Source organism: Zootoca vivipara, chromosome 12 (genome assembly GCF_963506605.1).
Source record: "Zootoca vivipara chromosome 12, rZooViv1.1, whole genome shotgun sequence".
NCBI lineage: Eukaryota > Metazoa > Chordata > Lepidosauria > Squamata > Lacertidae > Zootoca > Zootoca vivipara.
The window spans coordinates 56,775,469-56,791,449 of record NC_083287.1 but is presented as its reverse complement, the minus strand read 5'-3'; the positions used below and the strand labels follow the sequence as shown (position 1 = coordinate 56,791,449).

Genomic DNA, 15,981 nt, shown 5'->3' with positions numbered 1-15,981 from the left:
TGCTGGTTCCGGTCCCACCCTCTGAAGCAGCAGGAAACAAGCTTGCTCCATCGTCCACATGACAGGTATTTGAAGATGGCTAACGTATCTTTTCACCTCGGCAAGCAGTCTGAGTTCCCCACCCACCCCAGAACTCTGGAAGCAAATAGGCTTACCCTTTCCCCGTACTTCTGCTGCTCCTCCGCCTGCTTACCCATGTGCAACTGCAAGGAAAACAGAGAAGAATCACAGTTGTAGCAGCCTGCCAAACATAGTACCCCTGGCTTGATCCTAAAGAGCTGGGGGCAGCAACTCACAATCTGGAATCACCTCCATTCGTCCCACAAACCCTTATATCCCTTGCACAGGAAGCTGAAATCAAAAGCTCAACCCACATGCAAAACCCCATAGACAGAAGGAGCCCGGGGGAACAGACAGACAAGTTCTTCCCATAAAGCCTCGTTGAGATAACAGAGCCAATAACAGCCTTCAGGTTCCAACACAAACCAAAGGATGAAGGCTGAGGAGGTCATGTTGGGTGAAGCCCAGCTCACCGGAGAGGGGTCCGCCCGTGATACTCACATGGGCCACAGCAGCGAAATAGTAGATCTTCATCTGCACCAGCTTCTTCCAGTCCTTCTGAATCTTCCCCAGCAGGGAAGCTGTTTCAGAGTTCTCCAAAGCTCGACACGCTTCTTTGTAGTAATCCACCACCTTGGGAAGGGAATTTGGGAGGGTAGGAAAGGTTCTGAGTTATTGCTGCTTTAGACGCTGGTGAGTACTGTGTCCAGTTCTGGGCACCACAGATCAAGAAGGATACTGACAAGCTGGAACGTGTCCAGAGGAGGGCAACCAAAATGGTCAAAGGCCTGGAAACGATGCCTTATAAGGAACGGCTTAGGGAGCTGGGTATATTTAGCCTGGAGAAGAGAAGGTTAAGGGGTGATATGATAGCCATGTTCAAATATATGAAAGGATGTCATAGAGAGGAGGGAGAAAGGCTGTTTTCTGCTGCTCCAGAGAAGCGGACATGGAGCAATGGATTCAAGCTACAAGAAATAAGCTTCCACCTCAACATTAGGAAGAACTTCCTGACAGTAAGAGCTGTTCGGCAGTGGAATTTGCTGCCAAGGAGTGTAGTGGAGTCTCCTCCTTTGGAGGTCTTTAAGCAGAGGCTCGACAGGCATATGTCAAGAATGCTTTGGTGGTGTTTCCTGCTCGGCAGGGGGTTGGACTGGATGGCCCTTGTGGGCTCTTCCAACTCTATGATTCTATGAGTTTCCCCACAGCTCCAGAGGGCAGGAGCCGGACCAACGGATGCATATCACAAGAAAGGAGAACCCAACTGAACATTTGGAAGAACTTTCTAAAGGTAAAGTGGACTCTCCTTCATCGGAGGCTTTTATGCAGAAGTTGGATGGCCGTCTGTCGGGGATTCTTGAGTTGTGATTCCTGCATTGCAGGGGGTTGGACTAGATGGCCCTTGGGAATCTCTTCTGACTCTACAGCTCCATCGGGAATGGCATGTGGGACAGCCCTGTCAAGCAAACCTAACTGCACAGCAAAACATCCACCTGGCTCTCACCTGCCCCAGGCTCAGGGGGAGGCCACTTTTAAGGCACTGGTCACCCAAGTTCAAGGCTCCCCAAACTGCTCACCTGGGCACTGATCCTGGCCACAAGGAAGCTCTTCCGGTTGTCCAGCATTGATTTCTCCAGAAGGCACTCCTGGGCTTGGCCCTTTAGACATGCAGGCGACAAAGAAATAAATACAAGATGCTCTCAATTACAGGGTTCCAGGTGACCTCTCAAGAGAGCAGTCCACTGCACCTACGGTCGCATGAGCGGAGATTACCTCTAGGAATCCCATTTTAAAACCGCCCAGCCCATTTACAACAATGCGTCGTTCTGCCCTGCCCTCTGCTTTGGAAATCCATGGAGGAGAGAGCTGTCAATGGCCACTAGCCACGATGGCTCAGCTCTACCCTCCACAGTTGGAGGCAGAAAGCGCTTCTGGGTACCAGTTAGTGGAAGCCACAGGAGGGGAGGAAGAGGATCTTGTGTTCGAATCCTGTTTGCTGGTTTCCTATTAGGGCTTCTGGTTGGCCACTGCAAGTGGACTTCTTGGCCCTTTGGCTGGTCCAGCCAGGCTCTCTCCTCCTGTTCTCAGCACCTCTGCCAAGGGGCAGACCAGGCCAGAGGAACCTCCCCTCACCCCACCCCCAGCTCTTACCAGCATGAGGTTGATATTGAGGTTAAGGATCTGATGGCTCATGTCTACGCTGTAGGAATGAGGGAAGTGGTCCCGGAGGTAAGCAAAGGCCCCCGCTGCACATTGGAAATGGGTGCAGGAAACCTTCATGCCCTGCAAGACAGAATGGGGATTTGGGGGGGGGAGGGGAGAGAGTTGCACTTTCAACAATCCCAGCTAGAAGACCCCCAAGGAAGATCAACCCAAACGCACACAGACTGGATTTATTTCTCTCCCTCAAATTTTTTTTATACTGTTTCCTTGTAGAAAACTCAAAGCGGTTTACAAAAAAGGTGAAACAATAAATGATCGACAATAATATAAGAGTTTTGAAAAGTTAAAATTGCACTACACTAAAAAAGATTAAAACTCGGATAAATCTTCTAAACTTCTGTTTGGACCCCTGATCATTAGGTCCAGTCATGACCGACTCTGGGGTTGCGGCGCTCATCTCGCTCTATTGGCCGAGGGAGCCGGCGTACAGCTTCCAGGTCATGTGGCCAGCATGACAAAGCCGCTTCTGGCGAACCAGAGCAGTGCACGGAAACGCCGTTTACCTTCCCGCCAGAGCGGTACCTATTTATCTACTTGCACTTTGAGGTGCTTTCGAACTGCTAGGTTGGCGGGAGCTGGGACCAAACAACAGGAGCTCACCCCGTCGTGGGGATTCAAACTGCCAACCTTCTGATTGGCGAGCCCTAAGCTCAGTGGTTTAACCTACTGCGCCACCTACGCCCCGTCAAACTTTTGGGTAGGCTTGTCTAAACAAAAATGCTTCTGGCGAGTCCCAAAAGGAGGGCAGTGATATCAATAGTTGGGGAGTTCCAAAGCGGATGCCACGCAGAAATATCTCCAGCTAGGAGACCCCTCAGGAAGATTAATTAACCTGAGTCCAAGCAAGGAAGCAACATTGTTCCAGCCTGAATGAGAGAGACTCTCTGAATGAGAGAGAGCAGAACCTGGCCTAAGCCGTGCCCTGAACCCTACTCCTCCACCTCGCGAGAGCGACCAAGCCAAGGGCAACCCCCGAGGGATCTTGAGAAAACTCCCGATTCTGCTGCCTGCCTCGAACTGCAGAAGCAACAGCAGAGGGAGACCACCATACATGGCTGTTAGGCTGTGCGGACTTGCTCCAGGATGATCAAGAGCAGGCATCCCCAAACTGCGGCCCTCCAGATGTTTTGGCCTACAACTCCCATGATCCCTAGCTAACAGAACCAGTGGTTGGGGAAGATGGGAATCGTAGCCCAAAACATCTGGAGGGCTGAAGTTTGGGGATGCCTGATCAAGACACACAGAGGGACCCAAAAGACAAGTGGTGGGATTGAATGTGCTGTAGTGGTTAGTGTGTTGGATCAGAAAGCTGGGAGAGACCAGGCTTCAAATCCCCTAATTGGCCATGAAGCTCACTGAATGACAGGAGGGGTGGGGGGAAAGCAGTCCCTGCTTCTTGACCTCACCTACCCCACAGGGTTGTTCTGAGGATAAAATGGGAAGAAAGGTGAGATATACATAAATAAGCAAATAAGTGCACTGCCACATGCAGCGGGCTCATAGGAAGCAACCCTGACGACGATGGTGAGAAATTTAACTAAGCTCTTTAAAAGACTGGGTTTTTTTAAAGCCCCAAAAGACTAATCGGAGGTGCCTTTGATGCTATTAACCTGGTGAGGGGGGGAGGAACTGAAAGCCCCAAGCCTTACCTCCTCAGATACCCTTTTGTCCATAGCTCCGAGCATGGAATGCAATGCGCCTGGGGGAGGAGAGAGGGAAAGGGTGAGTGGCGGCATCGTCCAATAGGCAGTGGCTCCCTATTCGGTCTTCGCCTGTCTACTACTACGGAGAGCATTTTATTACTCATTTGCACAGCCGAAGCCACAACATAGCAAGATACATCAAACAGAATAAAAACACTTTGCCCAGTTAACACGATTACTGAAACTAAGCATTCTGCCAAATAAAAAACTGTTTCCCTGAAGAATTTAACTCATCGTCCCCATAAATGTTCCTCCTCAAAACTGTGGACCTAAAGACGAAGCAGGCCATCTTTCCAGAAATGTCAGGGGGCCTGTCCCCCAATAGAAATTGACCAAGTACCCAACCGCTCTGTCGTTTGAGAGATTTAAATTTCAAGTCCTTGTAGACTGGGTGAAGGAGCTGGGAATAAAGGTAAAGGTAAAGGGACCCCTGACCATTAGGTCCAGTCGTGACCGACTCTGGGGTTGCGCGCTCATCTCGCATTATTGGCCGAGGGAGCCGGCGTATAGCTTCCAGGTCATGTGGCCAGCATGACAAAGCCGCTTCTGGCAAACCAGAGCAGCACATGGAAACGCCGTTTGCCTTCCCGCTGTAGCGGTTCCTATTTATCTACTTGCATTTTGACGTGCTTTCGAACTGCTAGGTTGGCAGGAGCTGGGACCAAGCAACGGGAGCTCACCCCGTCACAGGGATTCGAACCGCCGACCTTCTGATCAGCAAGCCCTAGGCTCAGTGGTTTAACCACAGCGCCACCTGGGTCCCTAAACCAATAAGACACACCTTTTCAGAACAGACTCCTTGGCCAATCTTCCCCTCCTGGCAGACATGCCAAGAGGCAGCTGCTTCTTGTACCCCCCTCCCTCGCACCAGGGAATTCCCACTGCAGGGGATGAGCGAGCTGACATGCCCACGATCGGCTGCAGCCAGGAAGAACAGGGTCTCAGTTGTCTCCCAAGCTACACAAAAAACTCAGACCTTTCCCAGAGAGCACATGGCAAGGCCAGAAGAGCACACGGGTGCCCAGCAGTGGCTGCTTCTAAATATTTTGGTGCCTCTCCCCACCCCATTAGATGAGAGTCTCAAAGGATTGCCCTTTACATTTCTAATCTGCTCAGTCCTGGAAGGTTCAGTGCAGTCAACAAGACAAAAAAAAAGTGAAGATACTCACTGAAGCAGCATTTGCCAACCTTGTGCCCTCCAGATCTTATGGACCACGACTTCCAAGGATGGCTGGGGCTGAGGGGAGCTGCAGTCTGAAACGTTTGGAAGGCACCAGGTTGGCAAAGGCTGCTTTGAAGTCTTATTGGTTGCAGACAAACCAGCGCAAAGCAGCCAATCTTCCAGGAAGCAATGCAACACGGACCCTCAGAGCAGGATTCTCAGGCAGAAGGAAAGCAGTGGTGCATCTGTGGGTTCTGAAGGTCATGTTTTTTAGCCTGCACTACTCTTCACCCTAAGGGATGCGGGTGGCGCTGTGGGTTAAACCACAGAGCCTAGGGCTTGCCGATCAGAAGGACGGCGGTTCAAATCCCCGCGACGGGGTGAGCTCCCGTTGCTCGGTCCCAGCTCCTGCCCACCTAGCAGTTCAGAAGCATGTCAAAGTGCAAGTAGATAAATAGGTACAGCTCCGGCAGGAAGGTAAACGGCATTTCCGTGTGCTGCTCTGGTTCGCCAAAAGCGGCTTAGTCATGCTGGCCACATGACCCGGAAAAACTGTCTGCGGACAAACGCCGGCTCCCTCGGCCAGTAAAGCGAGATGAGCGCCGCAACCCCAGAGTCGCCCGCGACTGGACCTAACAGGGTCAGGGGTCCCTTTACTTTCACCTTACTCTTCACTCAGGTGAGGATTTTGTGTGAGGTGAGGAATGTCAGAATTGCACAGAAATCCAAAGCAAATCTGAAAAGATTGAGCTGGGACAAGAAAAACAGAGCAACATCCACCCTCCCCCCCCCAATAAAAATCCTTATCTTTTAACTTGCCTCACTTTCCCAGATGGCATACTCATCCCGGTATCCAATATATAAAACATATTTTGGGTGGGAGCAATACTTTATTCATGTCATGCTGGCACTACTTAGAAATGCATTTGCAGCTTTGCGTCCTCCGCATATCTAATGGGAAGATTCAAGAACGTCCCTGTGTACCAAAGACTCTGGATCTGTGAGTCGGGAGACGTGGAGGACATTCAACACTATTTCTTACGATGCCCTTTATATACATCCCCTAGACAAAAATCCCTCGGTTGCATCCTTTGCTCTCTCTTCAACCGACCTCCCCTTGAGCAAATCTCCATTTTGCTGGCTGGCAAGAATGTATTTATTACTGCACAGGTTGCAAAATTTGCCTTGGCTGCAAGTAAGTTGAGAGCTAGGCACCAAGGCAAGTATCATAAGGGGGAGTGTGAGATGTGGAGAGCTTAACTTATGCAGGTGCGATTCTAGAATTTCTGTATGTTTGCTTTGCTGTTGCTGCTCTTCAGTTTTAAATCAGTTCTTTGTATCCTACACATTGTGACCAATTGTAATGGCTTATATTAGAGCTTTTAGTAATAAAGATTTCATTCATTCATTCAACTTGCCTCAACAACCAAAGATTGTGGTCATCACCACATTACCCCTGATTTCAGTGCTTCCAAAGCTTAGCACACGGTCAGAAATGAGCCCATCTTTCATTTGGAGCTGGGACAGGTTGTCGCCTGGATAAAATATTTCCTGACCACTGGCAAATGGTCTTTTGAGAAACACAGAAGCACGCACCATTCTGAGCTATGGTAAGCCACGCTCTGCAGCCCGATACAAGCTGTTCTCTGGCCTGCACAAATCATGTCAATTAAACACAGAGCGTTCCCCTCCAACCACTGGAAATGCCCTTAAAAGTTCTCAGCTTCCACCCTACTCCGCTCACACATTTTGAACCAGTCTCTGCAGACAAAAGGACACAGCACTGAACTGCACTTCCCGTGCTAGTTACACAAAACCCATAGCTGCCAAGTCTCCCGTATTCCCCGGGAAACCCCCGTTTTTCCAGCTGTCCCCAGCCGAAAAAGCAGATTTTTTTGTTTTCCCCCAGTTTATTCTGGCGTGGCGGCCATTTTGGAACTGGGTGGAGCATGCTCAGAAGCGACTTTTGATGCTGCTTTGCCCAGTTCCAAAATGGCTGCAGCGTGACGTCTGGTGCGGCGGCCATTTTGGAACATGGCAGAGCAGCATCAAAAGTAGCTTCTGAGCACGCTCCGCCCAGTTCCAAAATGGCGGCAACGCTACTTCCGGCCTGCTACTTCCGGTCCAGTCCCTTATTTCTCAGGCCGGAACTTGGCAGCTATGAAAACCTAGCACAGATGTTGCAGCATGGGAGGTCGGCATGCTCCAGAGGTTGAGTGCTCCTAAGAGAAAAGTGCAGCCAAGCACCTGCACATCCACTTACCAAAGGGTAAGTGCGCTTTCCAGCCCTCCGGCAAGGGAGACACCCCAACACCCTCCCACTTTCGCTGCCATTAGGAGAGCAATTCGGAGCAACCTTTGCCTTTCTCCCAAGCCCTCCCCACGTGCCAAAGGACTTGGGGAATGACAAGGGAAGCCAGAGGCAGTGACAAAACGAGGCTCACTGGTAGCTGCTGCCTCCAGCCTCTCTTTGAGAGTAGTTCCGTTAAGCAGCCGTCGCTAGCCCTGTGCTGGCTGGGGCTCATGGGTGTCGTAGTCCAAAACATCTGGAAGGCACTTGCTTGGGGGAAGGCTGAGGCAGACAACGCAGGGGCAGCCTGGACTCACGGATGCAAAGGCAAGACATGGTTGTCGCCACATCAGCCAAGAAAGACTTGCTGATTATTTGCCAGCAAAACATCCTTGGCTGCTGCCGTCAATATACTTTTTGTTGGAATGATCCTTTATCGTTCCCCCCGAAGCCCCTTTCGCCTCCTGGAAACAGAGATGCAGCCGCAAGTCCAGCTGGCCGAACGGTCCTTACCCAGATTATACAGGATGCAGGCCTGCTCGTATTTGATGTCCTCGTGCGTAACCGACTTGCCGGAGAAGATCTCAGTCCTGCAAACAGAGGGGGCCATTATGGGGGTTGAGCGCAACGTGTCCTAATGCATGGGCCTTTTCCCAGCAAAGTGCCCAGTTGGGGCACTGAACAGACACCCAGAGGCCCAGCCCAACAAAACACCCTCCCCTTCTGTGGTTTCCAGAAACTGGCATTGAGGAGCATTCCTATTATTATAACCATGGAGATGGGGCCTAAGCAGCAAGCCTTCCTGGTCCTCCATTTCTGGTATTGCTTCATTACTCTGCACCCTCCCCCCTCCTTTGTGGCCCCCTTCCAAAAGAAAAAGAAATACCCAGTGGAGAGAATGTGCTACATTTCAGGGAGCGCCCAAGTTGTAGAGCGGTGTTTCTCAAACCTGGGTCTCCGGCTGTTGTTGTGGACTACAACTCCCATAATTCCTGGCTAGCAGGACCAGTGGTCAGGGAAGATGGGAGTTGTATTATAATAATTATAATTATAATTATAATTATAATTATAATTATAATAATTAATAATAATATATTATTTATATCCCGTCCATCTGGCTGAGTTTCCCCAGCCACTCTGGGCAGCTTCCAACAGAACATTAAAATGCAATAATCTATTAAACATTAAAAGCTTCCCTAAACAGGGCTGCCTTCAGATGTCTACCGAGAAGGCCCTCTCCCTGGTTCCCTGTAACTTGGCTTCTCGCAGTGAGGGAACCGGCAGAAGGCCCTTGGCACTGGACCTCAGTGTCCGAACAGAACGATGGGGGTGGAGACGCTCCTTCAGGTCTACTGGACCGAGGCCGTTTAGGGCTTTAAAGGTCAGCACCAACACTTTGAATTGTGCTCGGAAATGTACTGTAGTCCAACAAAAGCTGGAGACCCAGGTTTGAGAGACACTGTGGTAGAGGGTCCCCTCCGCGGTCCATGTGCAGAGCGGGAGAAGCCCCAGCCCCACATGTTCCAGTTTGGTGTAACCTCAAAGCCAGCTCCGCTGAGTGGCAAGGCTCGGCTTCCCCCTGCAGCTGGCTTACCAGGTAATGGGGACGGCTGCTTCATGCTCCGCCCCCATCGGGATGCGGCTCTGCAGGTAGTGCAGCTGCCCAAAGTACTTGCGCAGGATGCTGCAGCCTTCGAAGTCCCTGGGCACGTTCACGGCATTCTGGGAGGGGAGAGAAAAGGGGCAGGAGTCAGGTTGAGGGCTCTGGGCAGCAGGCTGTGCTGAGGTCACAAGGTAACTGCCGATAGTGACCACTATCCCTTCGGGAAGCATGATCACATTTCAAAAATAAAAACTACACACACACACAGTGCAAAGCCCCGCCTGAGAAGCACAACCCTTATGGGAAAGTCCTATTGTATGAGCACCCCAGTGGCTAAAAATTCCCATGATAAATGCCTCCAAACTGAGCTCACCTCACGGCAGCTTCGGGGGCCAGAAAGCTTTGACTCATGCATTGCAGGAGACTGGGCTAAATAACAGCAACAATAATGTAGTATTATTATACAGTAAGTATATAAGGGGACCCAGGTGGCGCTGTGGTTAAACCACAGAGCCTAGGGCTTGCTGATCAGAAGGTTGGCGGTTCGAATCCCCGCGACGGAGTGAGCTCCCGTTGCTCGGTCCCAGCTCCTGCCAACCTAGCAGTTCGAAAGCATGTCAAAATGCAAGTAGATAAATAGGAACCGCTACAGCGGGAAGGTAAACGGCGTTTCCGTGTGCTGCTCTGGTTTGCCAGAAGCGGCTTTGTCATGCTGGCCACATGACCCAGAAGCTGTACGTCGGCTCCCTCGGCCAATAATGCGAGATGAGCGCGCAACCCCAGAGTCGGTCACGACTGGACCTAATGGTCAGGGGTCCCTTTACCTTTAAGTATATAAAATATAATAATGTAATATTATTAACTCTGCCTAGAATAATAATTAAAACAGGGTGAGCTCCCGTTGTTTGGTCCCAGCTCCTGCCAACCTAGCACTTCGAAAGCACGAAATGCAAGTAGATAAATAGGTACTGCTCTGGCGGGAAGGTAAACGGTGTTTCCGCGTGCTGCTCTGGTTTCACCAGAAGCGGCTTAGTCATGCTGGCCACATGACCCGGAAACTGTCTGCGGACAAACGCCGGCTCCCTTGGCCAGTAAAGCGAGATGAGCGCTGCAACCCCAGAGTCGTCCGCGACTGGACCTAATGGTCAGGGGTCCCTTTACCTTATTAACAGCGCCAGTCGTGCTGGCCACATGACCCGGAAAAACTGTCTGCGGACAAACGTCGCCTCCCTCGGCCAGTAAACCGAGATGAGCGCAGCAATCCCAGAGTCGTTTGCAACTGGACTTAACTGTCAGGGGTCCTTTACCTTTATAATAATAATAATTTTATTCTTTGTACTGTGCCCATCTGACTGAGCTGCCCCAGCCCCTCTGGGTGGCTTCCAATGTAATAAAAACTCAGCAAACATCAAACTTTTAAAAACGTCCCTAAACAGGGGTGCCTTCAGATGTCTTCTGAAAGTCATATAGTTATTTATCTCTTTGACATCTGACGGAAGGCCGTTCCACAGGGAGGGCGCCACTACCAAGAAGGCCCTCAGCCTGGGTCCCTGTAACCTCACTTCTCACAGGAAGGGAACTGCCACAAGGCCCTTGGAGCTGGACCTCAGTCAACGATGGGGTTGGAGACACTCCTACAGGTCTACTGGGCCGAGGCCGTTTAGGGCTTGAAAGGTCAGCACCAAGACTTTGAACTGTGCTTGGAAATATACTGGGAGCTCATGAGGTCCTTCATGAAAGTTCCGGAGGATAGCAACATGAGAACGGGGCCTTTTCTGTGGTGGCTCCCTGCTTGTGGAACGCATTCCCCAGGGAGTTTCCCCTGGCACCATTACATATGTCTAGGCACTAAGGAAAAACATGTCTTTTTCTCCAGGCCTTCAGCTTTTCACTATCTGTGGCCTCCTTGAGAGGGTGGGATGTTCCAATCCAGCCTTTTAAAAACAAGACTGCCTTTTGGAGTTTTCTTTGTCCTGTGGGGTTTGTGTTTGTTTGTTTGTTTGTTTGTTGTGAGTTGTTCTGTGTTACCTTGGTAAAAAAAGTGACTAATAAAGTCAATAAACAGCAATAACTCAGAAGAAAAGTGGCATGTAAGTATTTTAAAAGAAATGAAGATTTTAAAGCAAGACTGCCTCCCCGATCCGCTTCTCTCTGCCTCAGTTTCCCCTCTTGCGGACTCCATCCTGAAGGTGCTGGTGGGCAGCACGGCATCATGCGGACCAGGTAAACCCGCTTTACCATCCCCGATAGGAGGAGGAGGGTTGGAGGAGAACCACAGGTGTCCTCACCTGCCGGAGCTGCTCCAGCTTCTTCAACTCTTCATTGTAGTTCTCTGGATTTTCACCGTAGTTCTTCAGGACAAACTAGCATATGGGGGAGGGAAGGAAAGGCCTTCATTTATTCACTGAATATATAGTATAGTAAACCTCTCTAAGCCGTTTATATAAAATTAATACCAACAACATTCAATAAAAATTTCTAAAGCAAAACAAGATGAAAGCAAGATTAAGGAACACAATACAACTGCATATTGGAAACGTAGCCAAGTAGTATACAAAGCAAACACTGGCATTTGAAGATCGGAGTACAGGAAATATCTGGGTAAGTCTGAGAGGTGTTTCAAGCTCCCAAGGCCACCTGAAGCAGAGGGTACTGAAGCACCCAAGGGTGGTGAGGGTATTCCAGAGGTGCCATCACCAAGAAGGCCCCGCCTCCCCTTTATCACCAGGCGACACTCTCCTGAACCCAGGCCTGGAGCACCTCAAGATAATCAACTGCATTCAAGATAGGGCTACCATATGTCTGGAATTTGCCAGACATAGCAGTAATTCGGCCGCCGTAAACCGCGTCCGGGTGGGAAATCGCTGAAATGTCCAGGAAAATCCAGACGTATGGTAATCTAGACGTATGGTAGATTTTGGCGCATTTCCTTTAAAATAGGGCAAAAGTTCCTCTCTCTTTTTGGAGATTTTGCTCAATAACTTTGGCCTCCCCCCAAAAAAAAGTTCAACAGCTTTTGTGTCCTGATTTTAAATATGACAACCGTAGTTCAAGAGTGTCTGCAGCTGACCTGCCAATATCCTCTCAATCACTTTGCTGAAAAGGCGTCTCGGACACTGATGGTAGTTGACATACAAAGTGGTGGCCTGCCTGACCCCCAACTGGAAGAGAGTTCCACAGAATGAGACCCACAATGCAGAACACAGCATGGCTCCTGGGGGATATGAGCCAAAACAATGAGCAAGTCTTCAGTCTATCTTTTCTCACGGAAATCCAACAGAAGAGAGCCCTCGGTCCCCACTGATAACTAGCTTCCCTCCACAGAAAGCCACTGTGATGTGGTGGTTAGAGCGTCGGGCTAGGGACTGGGAGACCAGGGTTCAAATCCCCATGTGAAGCTCACTGGGTGTGACCTTGGGCAGTCACTCATTCTCAGCCTAGCCTACCTCGCAGGGATAAACTGAGACAGGCGGGGAGAAATATGTGTGCCACTTAGAGCTCCCTGGAGGAAAAGTGAGACATGAGTCAGCAGTGTGATGCAGCAGCTAAAAAAGCCAATGCAATTCTGGGCTGAATCAATAGGAGTATAGCATCTGGATCAAGGGAAGTAATAGTACCACTGTATTCTGCTCTGGTCAGACCTCACCTGGAGTACTGTGTCCAGTTCTGGGCACCACAGTTCAAGAAGGATACTGACAAGCTGGAACGTGTCCAGAAGAGGGCAACCAAAATAGTCAAAGGCCTGGAAACGATGCCTTATGAGGAACGGCTTAGGGAGCTGGGTATGTTTAGCCTGGAGAAGAGAAGGTTAAGGGGTGATATGATAGCCATGTTCAAATATATGAAAGGATGTCATATGGAGGAGGGAGAAAGGTTGTTTTCTGCTGCTCCAGAGAAGCGGACACGGAGCAATGGATTCAAACTTCAAGAAAGAAGATTCCACCTAAACATTAGGAAGAACTTCCTGACAGTAAGAGCTGTTCGGCAGTGGAATTTGCTGCCAAGGAGTGTGATGGAGTCTCCTTCTTTGGAGGTCTTTAAGCAGAGGCTTGACAGCCATATGTCAGGAATGTTTTGATGGCGTTTCCTGCTTGGCAGGGGGTTGGACTGGATGGCCCTTGTGGTCTCTTCCAACTCTATGATTCTATGTAAAATGAATAAAATCCATTCTACGGCTCTTGTCCTCATACCCATTTACCGTCCTCACAGCTTCCCAGAGACCGTTCCCTGCTCTGTCAACATCAGATTCCAACAGGTCAGGCCAGAAAAGGCACATTCTTTGCTCACGGAAACAGGTGTCCAGAAAAGAGGCCTCGTCGTGTTGGAAAGAAAATGGCCAACTCAGACTTCCAGGGAAGCTGCCTGCCTTATGCAGGACCTTTGATTTGCAATGAACTTTATCCTGACCGCCACTGAGCAGAACAAATCCTTCTTACACCCTTTGCGCAGCTGGGAAAATCAAGGCCGGAACAAAGTCACTGTGATCCACAGCCAAGGGAGATTTGCATGTGGAAGCAGCATTTAATATAAATAAGAGCCCCATAGTTGGATTATACAAGTGTCCTGGTCTCACAGCGGCCAGCTAGGAGGAGACCACTCTTTCCCCTCTCAAGTACAAAGCAGTTTCCTGGCTCAGAGACTTTGCACCCTTTTTGATCTCTGCCTCCTATGCGCATGCATGCACACACAGTCATTTTCTACAGTGAGAAACAGGAACGGCAAGACCAGCCATCAGCAGACTGTGACTCAGCCGCTTTCCTTCTGAGCAGAAGCGACAAACACAGGCAGACTCAGGCAACACTGACCATCAGAGATGCCCAGGGAATTTTACTGCTTGAAGCCGTTTTTCAATTACGTATCGCTTTTATTACAGTACAACTTCTGGGGACGCTGCGTTAGGAGCTTTCCAAGGGTAGGAAAGCAGAATAAACACATTAGAAATAAACAGATTACCAAGAACTCTCCTGATGGAATACTGGGAAATTCCAGATGTCATGGCCCTCCTGCTCGAAGTAAGATCGTAAAACATGAGACTCTCAGAAATTGGAGGGGGGGGGCAGAGACTAGGGAACAATCCTTCAGGCACTTCTCCTGCCAAACGCTACTGAGATTCAGCTCCGAGGGCCTTCTGGCGGTTCCCTTACTGTGAGAAGTGAAGCTACAGGGAACTAGGCAGAGGGCCTTCTTGGTAGTGGCACCCTCCCTGTGGAATGCCCTCCATTCAGATGTCAAGGAGATGAGTAATTATATATCTTTAAGGAGACATCTGAAGGGAGCCCTGTAGAGGGAAACTTTTTCAAGGCTTAATGTTTTACTGTGTTTCTATTTACATTATGCTAGAAGCCGCCCAGAATGGCTGGGGCGGGGTACAAATAAATTATTATAACTATATTATGATGAAATGAAAACCACAAAAGTTGTGCAGTAATTGCTCCGGCACAGCTGCTGTTCATTTCAGTGTGGCTTGCGCAGGAGAATTTCACAGGCTATACCACTATTTTATTTCTTAAAAAGCACGTTTCTGATTTCGTCACATCCAGGTCATGATCCTGAATATTAACACTTAAAACCACTGGCAAGAATCAGCGGAGAAGGTGATGTGGGATGAACTTTCTGATGGCAACAGTTGTTTTTATACTTTAGAAAGTGGACTACTTTGGAAAGTGGTGGGCTCTCCTTCGTTGGGAGGTTTTTAAACAGGGATTCAATGGTTCCTGTTTGCCTGGGGTTGGACTAGATGACCCTTGGGGGTCCCTTCCACCTCTGCAACTCTCTGGTTCCAATTCGGCCAGCCTACCTTGCAAGAATCCAAGCCCTTTCCCACCCTCACCTGTCCAGGGCCCTGGAATACAGGAGGAGCCTCACCCTCTTACACTAAGGGCCTTGGATCAAAGGCAGCGTCTTCTTGCTCCAACAAGAAAGTAACCTGATGCTTCTGCCATAGTCTATTTGAGTCAAAACTCCCACAATTATTATGGCTGGTCCACTTCCATTGGAGCACAAGGTTGCCAAATGACCAAGGGGAAAAAAAACACCTTCCTGGCCTTCTCCTACATCTTTCAAAACACTACAACCAAACATAAAATAAAACAAAATTTAAAAATCAGCATAGAGGTGTGGGGTTTTTCTCTCTCTCCACAGCAGTGGTTCCCAACAGGTGGTCCGCGGACCCCCAGGGGTCCGCGAGCTATGCCAGAGGGGTCCGCAAGATGCTATTAGAATAAAAAATATATTAAATATATTTCGTATGATTTTTTGTTATGGCCGCTTCCTGCATGAGCAGAGTCTAGCGCAAAACTAGAATTAGATAGAGGCAGTAGTTCTGCTGTATGCCGTTAGGTGGCGCTTTACAAACACTACTGTTTTGCAAAGAGGCAGCGCGCACATTCTACTAACGCTCACCTCCCCAAGAAGCTTTGCGCGCGTCGGCTTCATTTGTGCGCTACTGCGCAGGTACCCTGTCTTCTCCATTCCCCTCCCTCCTCCCTGGCGCGTGCTGCCTCTTTGCAAAACAGTAGTGTTTGTAAACAAAGCGTTGTTTTTTGCGGAAGCTACAGTTCGCATAGTTAAAAATGGACCGTTGGTTAAAAAGTGGTTCGTTAAAACGACAAAGGCCTACAGATGAAGAGGAAGATAATGCATTTGATGTTCAAGCAAGTAAGTCAGTGACTCTCGAACCGATCTTGTCAGTGTCCATTGAACCTAAATCGTAACTGTAAAAAACGTATAAATATAAAATATAAAAAGACTCTTAATTTGGCTCTCACTTTTTAATTTTAGGATTAGGAATTAATGGGGGTCCTTGTCACAATAGCGGCTCGATGAGGGGTCCTCGAGAAAATTTTGTTGGGAACCCCTGCTCCACAGCATGGATATAAGAATAGAAAACAAGCAGGTACAAAAGGCATTGCAGTTGGAGATGCCCAGGAGCAAAAGTTGG

The 15,981-nt window shown here is 49.4% G+C and overlaps 1 protein-coding gene across 1 annotated transcript in view; it reads right to left on the bottom strand.

The window, feature by feature from the left end:
• Positions 1-15,981, bottom strand: part of PTPN23 (protein tyrosine phosphatase non-receptor type 23) — a 50,628-nt gene that overhangs the window by 30,646 nt on the left and 4,001 nt on the right. Inside the window, exons 2-9 of the mRNA XM_035129804.2 lie at positions 11,330-11,404; positions 9,033-9,160; positions 7,952-8,028; positions 3,933-3,982; positions 2,212-2,343; positions 1,638-1,718; positions 562-693; positions 156-203 (exon numbers count right to left, since the gene is read on the bottom strand). Of these exons, the coding sequence (XP_034985695.2) occupies positions 156-203; positions 562-693; positions 1,638-1,718; positions 2,212-2,343; positions 3,933-3,982; positions 7,952-8,028; positions 9,033-9,160; positions 11,330-11,404 (723 nt within the window). The remainder of the gene's footprint in view (positions 1-155; positions 204-561; positions 694-1,637; positions 1,719-2,211; positions 2,344-3,932; positions 3,983-7,951; positions 8,029-9,032; positions 9,161-11,329; positions 11,405-15,981) is intronic.